The 10000-nt window shown below is 39.3% G+C and overlaps 1 protein-coding gene across 1 annotated transcript; it reads left to right on the forward strand.

Annotated features, from left to right (window-relative positions):
- Positions 1-1240: 1240 nt before the first annotated feature.
- Positions 1241-2688, forward strand: LOC138005130 (uncharacterized). The gene is made up of 3 exons (XM_068851404.1): positions 1241-1316; positions 1420-1596; positions 2567-2688. The coding sequence occupies exons 1-3, from the start codon at positions 1241-1243 to the stop codon at positions 2686-2688; spliced, it is 375 nt and encodes a 124-aa protein (XP_068707505.1).
- The last annotated feature ends 7312 nt before the right edge of the window (positions 2689-10000 follow it).

The raw sequence follows: 10000 nt of genomic DNA on the forward strand, positions 1-10000 counted from the left end.
TGAGAATCAAAACGTATAAAAGGAGGATGTTGCTCTTTTCCCCTGTATTATTAGAAATTAAACCTGAATTGGGTAAGTTTCTGAAGTCATCTTTAATAACAAATAAACTTGAACTTAGAAACCCATTTCAAACAAAATTCCCCTCTTGTTTGCAATGATATCGTATTGATTTGTGTAGTTTAGCCTTAGGTTTATTGCTTGTGTTTGCGATATAAAGTAAGCAGGAAAGTAAAATAAACTTATCTCCTTACTGACACGATTATATAAGCCTTTATTTTTTGCCGTTGAAAAAAGTAGTGTTCTGATCAAGTTCAGCTTACTTTGAGGTACCTGTTTCTTTGTTTATTGCTTGGGGTAGGGGTAGGGTCAAACATATGTTCACACACACACACTGAAGATGGTAGTGGTAAAATGTTTTAATTATCATTACTGGTAACTTCATGTATGTCATACAAGATTAAGAAAACTTGAGGGGGTTGCACAATCTGTGAGCCATGCAAGTCTAGAATTTAAGTATAAGGGTGTATTTACATGAGACCAGGACAAACGCAGACTGGCATGAGTTTGCATCAGCCTCCATACATTTCTTCCTATGCGTTTACATGAGTCCGGCGTGACAATGAACTCAGACCAGTCTGATTTTGCTCGATTGCTGGACAGAGACGAGAAATTCTTGTACCGGTCTGAGTTCGTACCGTTGTCATGTAAATGGCTACAAATCTTAGACCGGAGTAGAGACATTTCAAGCCTGTATGCTTTTGGATCAGTCATATATATATATATATACGAATTATCTTGTAAAAATTTTAATGCTACACCCACTATGGCTGAAGATGATGTTTGAAACATCGAAACATGTTCCGTAAATTCAAAAGTGTGGTTGTATTTTTAAAAATTAGTAACAAATGAAACTTGAGATAGCATTCATTCCCATGGCAAATGAGAAATGAACACAACCCTTCACTACTTCTTTCCAATGGACAATTAATTAACAATTCACAGATTTTATTAATTTTTTGATAAGACCAATATCTCCAAGATGCACCACATTGCAGCCACAGAGACACAACCAGTTTTGTGGAGACACATACAAAAAAAACAGGTAAATAACTCAATCTATCCTCTTTGACCTTTAAAGATCCACCCAACTTACATGTAAATGTTAATCTGTACAAGATAAAACTCCTTTGTCAAACCAAAATACTAATAACAAAATAATGAATATGTAATAGCAAGCAAAATGTCTGTGCAGCAACAAAAGGGCCAGCCAGAGGAAAAGCAAAAACATGGACATGCTGACAAAGGAAAACAACAAAGTATGATTGATCTTTCATTGAGAGTGCATAAAAATATGCAACTCCTAGTCTGAATCAAGGTTATCAATAGAGTTTTAACGAACTGTTGTTGTGCCGTTTTCAGCTGTAAGACTGCCAGCACAAGGGACAGCAGCTGCTGAAAGGCAGGAAGCAGCTAAAGGGTCAGCAGCAAAAGGAACAGCCCTTCCAAAACAGTCAGAGGCACCAAAAGAGTCAGGAGCAGCAACAGGGTCAGCAGCACCAAAAGGGCCAGAAGAAATTATTGCACCTGCTGACAACGGTAAAAAATCATCTTTCATAGGTACTACGTGTACATAAGAGGAGGCCACAATTAGCTTAGAGTCCCGTACAAATAAACAGGTCATCATCGACAGACTTGAATTTACAATCAAGTGGCTCTCACTTAATGAAAACAGATCAAAAACTGACTTGTTGACTTGGCGCCTGTTCAGCTAATGGGTAACCTGATTAACTGTAATTATGAGCTATATGTTGAAACTGTTAGTTTCCCATGTTCAACAAGGAAAACCAGCTGAAGAGCTGCAAGAAAATAAACAGCTGAGGTAACAAAAACAAATCTTATTCAAATGGGCTACATGTACATATGAGGCTGTATTTAAAATATTTCCTTAATTTCACGTTATATAAATCTTTTGTGTTCTTTGCTAAACGATGCTACATGTAATTTAGCCTAGCCTAACCACGGGCCAATGTGGCATGCAGCCCTTTGCATGCCAAAATGGGCTTGTCTTCATTGTGGGGGCGTCCCAGAATCCAACATGACCTGGATGTGTGGGTGTCAGTGCAAGGATTACAACAGGCCCCTTCCCACAAACTTTCAAGGTACCAGTTCCCAAGCTCATTAATGGAAATGAGGTTAATGTTTTGACAAGTCATGTGTTTAGTGGGACTAATTTGTTAATCATTCCACTAAAAATATGGACAAATTTGCATTACTATTATTGTATGGGCTACGGCAACACAATATTAAAAAAGGAGCACTTGAGACTATTTATACTGCACCTCAAAATCCTAAACAAAAATAACCAACCATGGCCCAATTGAGTTCCAAACAAAGAGCATGTTTGGGTCATGATTCAGCTGTTTTACCCAACAAAAACAACTTCCAAGAAAATCTGTCTCGCTGAGATGTATGTATTATTGAATAACATACAGTGTATGTTCAACAACAAAGCATTTAAAGTAAATCAGTAATTTATCCGTTAATATGTATTAATTTTTCACCCAAGATCATGCACAAGATGAGACCAGTGAAGATGAAGGGCGCAAAGACAGAAAGGAAGAGCAGAATCATAAAAGGAAAAGGAGGGATAAGCGGTCAACAGCACAACGAAAAAAATCAAAGAAATAAATATTTAAAATAATATTTTTTTGTAATTTTCCTCGTCCAATACCCATTGTCTTCTCATCATTGTATTTTCTAATACCCCACATTCACGTTGTTATTTAATCAGTACTCATGCATTTTATTAGCTATCTTTATATAACACCGACTAGCGGTTCACTTGTATTCAAAACTGACGATGGATGTCGATCATCCGAAACATGTTTTGTAAATTTAAAATTGTGTTTCTATTTGAAAGTTATTTCTTGTCTGCTATTAGTTCGAAAGTTTAAAATAATAAAAAATCACGAAATAAAGTTCATACATTATCAAATTCTTCTGTATTTTCAAGCTACCTCTGACTTAGATTTTATTGCTGTTACATTCTCAAAGAAAAAACAATCAACCTATTTTTGGCCGGGATAGTTTTATCTGATAATCCCAATCCTGAATTATTAGGTTTAGGAGAGAAAGAAAATTGAGAATCAAGCTACATGTAGGTTTAACTCATTTTAACCACAGTTGCATTTTGATATAAAACACAAACATGTGGCTATTGAAAGAACAGCATAGTGGAAAACAATACCGTGTATTTTCCAACCCACTTCCCCCACAAATGTACAACAGAATGGAATAAATAGAAAAGCTAGGCCACTTAAGCGATCAAAACTTAAGGAAGCATGATTGTTCATGTGAGTGTAGGGACGATAATGCTTTATTAAGTTTTGATACGCAATTTTCCATAAAATATCGTAACAAGATAGAAAAACCCACATCAGCACCTGACTCCAGCAAGTGCAGAATTTTCGGGCAGAATTACCTGCTCATTAAGATTTTCGTTGTTTATTTACCATTTTTGGCCAAAGTGTACTCCACCTACAATTTTAAGAATTTGGGGGGCAGAATTACTTGCTCATAAAGATTTTAGTTGTTTATTTTGCATTTTTGGCCAAATTGAACTCTACCGACAATTTTAAGAATTGAAGGGCCAGAATTACCTGCTCATTAAGCTTTTCATTGTTTATTTTGCATTTTTGGCCAAATTGAACTCTACCTACAATAGCACTAATACCATGGACAGTGTCAATTTTTAGTGTGGAAAATGTGCGAGCCAGCTGTTTATCAGCACTATTTGAAATGGGTGCTAATTAGGGCGTATATACATGAAACTGGGATAAACTCAGCCCGGTATGAACTTGTACCAGTATGAAATTTTTGCAGCAGTTAAGATGAAACTGGGACGAAATACTTGGTGCCCGGATTCAGGACGAAATGATATGTTTTGTCTAATAAATAATTTTTAAACGACTGATCCAAAAGCATACAGGCTTGAAACGTCTCTACTCCGGTCTAAGATTTGTAGCCATTTACATGACAACGGTACGAACTCAGACCGGTACAAGAATTTCTCATCTCTGTCCAGCAATCGAGCAAAATCAGACTGGTCTGAGTTCATTGTCACGCCGGACTCATGTAAATGCATAGGAAGAAATGTATGTTTGTTTTGTTTTGTTTTTTGTTTTGTTTTACGAGACATCTGGTTTGCCTCTTCTACTGGGCAAACCTGCCCAGAGGGAAGGAGCACGAACAGGACTAGAGGTCCTATGCGAGGTGCTCCACCCTACCCTATCCAGACCAGAAAGACCAGACCACAACACCGGGAACACATGCCCTACTCTTTACGACAAGTGTGCGGGTTTTTTTACGTCCCACAGGATTATGAACATTGAAGGGTTGTGAGACGGGACCTCCGGCTTATCGTCCTTATCCGAGAAGACTAGAGAGTCCAACCGTTTGGAGATGTAATTACAAAGGCAGCACTTTCTCCTCAGTTATTTAAAGATCCTGAGTGTTGGTCCGGCCGGAGTTGAACTCACGACCTCCCGCGTGACAGCCCGGTGCTCAACCAACTGAGCCACCGGTGCGCGATACGAACTCATGCCAGTCTACGTTTGTCCTGGTCTCATGTAAATACACCCTTAGACTTAAATGCTAGACTTGCATGGCTCACAGATTGTGTAGCCCCCTCAAATTTTCTTGATCTTGTATGACATACATGAAGTTACCAGTAATGATAATTAAAACATTTTACCACTACCATCTTCAGTGTGTGTGTGTGTGGACATATGTTTGACCCTACCCCTACCCCAAGCAATAAACAAATAAACAGGTACCTCAAAGTAAGCTGAACTTGATCAGAACACTACTTTTTTCAACGGCAAAAAATAAAGGCTTATATAATCGTGTATAAGGAGATAAGTTTATTTTACTTTCCTGCTTACTTTAAACCCCAAAACAAGCAATAAACCTAAGGCTAAACTACACAAATCAATACGATATCATTGTAAACAAGAGGGGAATTTAGCTTGAAATGGGTTTCTAAGTTCAAGTTTATTTTTTATCAAAAATGACTTCAGAAAGTTACCCAATTCAGGTTTAATTGCTAATAATACAGGGGAAAAGAGCAACATCCTCCTTCTATACGTTTTGATTCTCAACAAGATTGAACTCACGCCGCCAACCTTTCACGTGCCAAGGCCCCGCTGGCTAAGAGAAACGAAAACGGCGATGGGGACGAGAATGACTCAGGGGTCGCTTATTCTCATTCCCAGGGCACGGGTTGGGCACGGTACATTCTCGTCCTCAGCGATGGAACATTGACTCGTATCAGGCTCCCTCGTTTTTGAATCATACAGGATCGAAGGTCGAGGGTGAGTGAGTCGAGAAACTTTTATCGAGGATGGACAAGAAAAAGATTTGGGAAGGGTGAACAAGACTTCTTTTCCTTAACGTGTGATACGCATACCTCCATATTTTAACGAGTAATTTCTTCGTTCCGAAATAGATGGTATTCTGAATCCAAACCAGAACTACCTCGATAGGTTTTCTTTCCTGTGTGATTTTTATCGTGTATCGTACTCGTTTTTTTATCGAGTCTCCTATCCCTCGTTTACCAGAAGGGTTGTCAATGAGTGATCCAAGTCTTCTGTCTCTCGTTTACCAGAAGGGTTGAGTGATCCATGTGATGTTGAATGGGCAGAATTTCAGCATCTGTTTTCTACGTAACTTTCTTCAAAGCTAATATTACTACGGGATGGTGTGATGTGAATTGCCGCAGAAAAATGCAGACTTTTTGCAAAACCACAGTTCGTGTATGTGAACGTGCAACGGTTTGAACCGTACATCGAGTAAAATTAAGAGTGCAGAATTTCTATACCCATTATACTTGTAAATGGAATGTGAGTGTACCTCTGAACTCATAGAGACGCAGAATTTCTGCATCCTCTTTTTTTAATAGGTATCCCATGCCGATTGCTATGCATAATGATGCAGTATTTTTGCATTCCCTAGGTTTGCGTTGAAGAATATATTTTTGGTTTGACTGGACATTAGCCAAAATTAAGGCATGCAGAATTTCTGCATCCATTTTATTTGTAAATGGATTTTGAGTGTTGTACAGGTCCGCAAATGATCCCAGGACCGCAAATGATCCCGGAAAAAAAGTAAGGAACGGCATGGATGGAGGATGGAATGGTCTGGATAGAAAATTAATGTGAAGTGCGCTTATTTTTATTAAAATCACTTTAAATGATGGCTCACAACAGGTTTTTGCCTCATTATAGTTTTTCGGAAACACTGAATTTTGTTTCTTACCACGCTATTATAAATTTGCCACATTTAATTATCGGCAGTACAATGATCAAAGACTAACTTGGACGCAATTCTAAACTGATTGTGAGCAGGGGCCCGTTTCTCGAACAACTCTGGCAACACACGCAGGGTTCGAGGAACGGGCCCCTGTTCACAGTCGGTTTAGAATTGCGTCCAAGTTAGGCCCTGTTTACAAGCAGGTGGGGTAACCCTAGTGCTAGGGTTACCCTAGCAAGAGGGTTACCCTAGCACTCATACATTTCTTCTTTTTTTCATCGACGTGATTACAAGGCAGCTATGGTTACCCCGGCGCTAGGGTAACCCTATCCGAGTGCTTACCCTAGCTATAAGGTAACCCTAGCTGCCTTGTAAACGCTGTGCGAGGGACAACTTGCCTACCTGGGACAACTTTTTAGGGGTTTCCATTGTGTTTGCGATGCTGGGTAACCCTACCTGTGAAATTTTGATTGTAAACTGGGGCTATCTTTGACCCTACCTGCTTGTAAACAGGGCCTTAGTTTTTGATGATTGTATCCGATAATTAAACGTGGCAAATTTAATTTATAACAGCGTGGTAAGAAACAAAATTCAGTCTTACTGGAAAACTGTAATTAGGCGGAAACCTGTTGTGAGCCATGATTTAAAGTGATTTTAATAAAAATAAGGGCTCCTCACATTAATTCTCTATCCAGACCATTCCACCCACCATGCCATTCCTTACTTTTTTTTTCGGGGTCATTTGCGGTCCAAAATAGGGATCATTTGCGTTCCGGGATAATTTGCGGTCCAATATGGGGATCATTTGCGGTCCTAGTATCATTTGTGGTGCAGTTGGGGATCTTTTGCGGTTCTGGGATCATTTACGGACCCTTACAATGTGCCACTGAACTTAAAGAGTCGCAGAAGTACTGCATCTCTTCGTTTTTTCGTCAATAGTGTGTTTTCAATTGTAAAGACACAGAAAGGATGCAGAATTTTTGCTTTTATGATGTACGTGACAAACTATTAAGAGCAGTCATGTTGTTATATCAATACCTTTTTTTTTCATCTAAAATGCCACTTAGTGCTTGTTTTCTCTTTTATACTGCAATTTTGAAGAGTTTGATTGGGTTCTGTGTACAGTTTTTGCACAAAAGTTTTCTATGAACAATCAGTAGTGCTCGTTGGAAATTCTTGATTTGGTGATATACGTTTGGAAGTCAATTTTAAACGTACTAGAATTATATTACTCCAATAAACGTATGTGTGCAGTAAGATACTTGTATTGCTTGTCTGAATGTGAACTTTCCTTGATGTTATGGAGTTGTTTGACCACGAAAAATTCAATTTCGGAAAAACGCTTTTTATTTTGGAACACGTTCTATCTAATTATACTAAAAATGCATAATCATTAACAGCAACTGTTTGTCTGTTAACAAATTCTTAAAATACATTTAATTATTTCTCTTAAGCAAAACGGCGAGAAAATTAATACCGTGCGGTTAAAAGAGAAAAACGTCTCCAACCGGAATTCTTACACAAGAAAGTAATAAATAAAACTGGCTGGAAAAAACCAAAGCAGATTACTCCCTGATTTTTTAGGGGAGAGTTCATACAAACAAGCAACGGTTGCTCTGAGCAATGCTTTCAATTTTCTCTCCGCAGGCATCATCTCGTAGTAGAAAAAAAAATGCTTCTTAAAGTTTCTTCCCGGGAAACGCATACTACTGTATTCATGAGTGGCCAAAATAGAATAATCGTAATGCAAGCTATGTTTTCACCATCGCGTGGATCGATAACTATATAAAGCTATTAGTGTTTTCTTCATAACTCATAATTTGCAGTCTGATCATGGCGATGATTAGGATAATAATGATGATGCCCCTCTGTTGCCATATCACCCTGCGAGCAGAGCCTCCTTTTGTCTTTTTCTTTACTAAGGAGGACAAAAGTAGGCTCTGCCTGAATCGCGTCAACTCTTTAAAGCCGCCGCAGCCCGAGCTTCTGGACTAGTCAATCTTGTTTTCTCTCGTCAAACCGCTTTTTCCAGTGCGAGCGTCCGTTTAATGACAAAACTGATGGTTATAATTGAGCCGGCTGTACCATGAAAAACCAAGATGGCGGCGAAATCTGGCATATTAGGTTTGGGTTCGAGACTGTATCCTGGCAACATGCAGCGCATATTCAATAAAGATCATACTCGATTCCTGCAGAGCCTTTCTCGAGAACGCAAAAACCGACCAAGCAAAAGAAAGGTTCTGCTTGCAGAGTGTTGCCATATAATCCCATATACTAAACAAAGATAACAACTGAGTCTTGCCGTTCACAATTAGTATCGGTGTTTCATAAGATGCCATCGAGGCAAATCAAGGAGTACTAAAATGGTCGAAAAAGGCGTTACCCGGCTTTGCAGCACATACTTCAAATGATCAACTTTTAATAATGAAAATATTTTCACTCGCGTTTTCCATTTCACGAGCTGGCTGATAGAGCCCTTGATTCCTTTCAGTATCACGCAAGACCTTGTCATAACAGTAGCTTACAAGAGGTGCGGTTCCTGCCACATCCAGCGGATCGATCCGCTTCAGTGGTTAGGAACACAGAGATAAGAGGTACAGAATGACGCGATGAAAGAAAAGTACAGTATAGGACTCATTTGGAACAAACCAATCTGGTAGCTATTGGTGTTTTCTTCATAACTCATAATTTGCCGGCTGATGATGATAATTGCGTTCGAGGTACGAGAACGCAACCCCTAATTTGTGTTGGGTGTCCTGTGCAATTAATAAGGGAAGTTTTTTCGAGATTGCATTTTCGTCGACACACTTTTGCCTCGCTTTGAGGCGCTTGGTTACATTTTGCCTCACTTTGACGAACTAACGCACGTGGCGATTCGTGGGTCCTCCACGCTCACTACAATTTTACTTTGTATTAAGCATGGTTCGTCACTGTCCTCGGAAAATGTGTGCGACTCCTGGCGCTTACATGAAACCGGCTTGTTAATAGGATAATAATGGTAACGTCCCCCTTGCCATGTAAGCCCTCGTAATAAACAAAGAATTAACAACTGAGTCTAAAAAATTATCAGCGTTTCATAAGATTTACCATCAGGATAAATCAAGCAATCAGATCTAACATTGACTCAAAAAGCCGAAAAAAGCACTACCCGGCTTTACAGCAAATACTCAGTGAACGATAAACAACTATTGTGAAAGCTAGAGAATTTCACATTTTTCCTAGGGGTGCCGGGATGGCGCAGTGGTGAGAGCACTCGTCTCCCACCAGTGCTGCCCGAGTTAGATTCCCAAACTCGGAATCCTCTGTGGGTTGAGATTGTTGGTTCTCTACTCTGCACCGAGATGTTTTCTCCGGGTACTCCGATTTCCCCTCTCCTCAAAAACCAACATTTGACTTGATTTGCGTTAATTTTTAATTTCAGTTTACAGTGCATGTCCCCAATTAGTGCTCCAGCGCTAGAAAGACTAGACACTTAAATAAAGTTCCTTTCCTATCTATTCCGACATTTCTATGAGTGAAAACCGTGTACTTTTAGTGACAAACATATTTTCATCATTCGCATTTTCCATTTCACAAGTTGGCTGATAGAGCCCTTGATTCCTTTCAGTATCACGCAAGACCTTGTCATAACAGTAGCCAACAAGAGGTGCGGTTCCTGCGACATCCAGCGGATCGATCCGCTTCAGTGGTT

The sequence above is a fragment of the Montipora foliosa genome, chromosome 6 (assembly GCF_036669935.1).
Source record: "Montipora foliosa isolate CH-2021 chromosome 6, ASM3666993v2, whole genome shotgun sequence".
NCBI classification, from domain to species: domain Eukaryota; kingdom Metazoa; phylum Cnidaria; class Anthozoa; order Scleractinia; family Acroporidae; genus Montipora; species Montipora foliosa.

Coding starts and splice junctions, on each gene's coding strand:
- LOC138005130 (XM_068851404.1), top strand. CDS start 1,241: ATGTCTGTGCAGCAACAAAAGGGCCAGCCAGAGGAAAAGCAAAAACAT. Junction 1,317..1,419: donor TGACAAAGGAAAACAACAAA/GTATGATTGATC, acceptor TGCCGTTTTCAG/CTGTAAGACTGCCAGCACAA. Junction 1,597..2,566: donor TATTGCACCTGCTGACAACG/GTAAAAAATCAT, acceptor TTTTCACCCAAG/ATCATGCACAAGATGAGACC.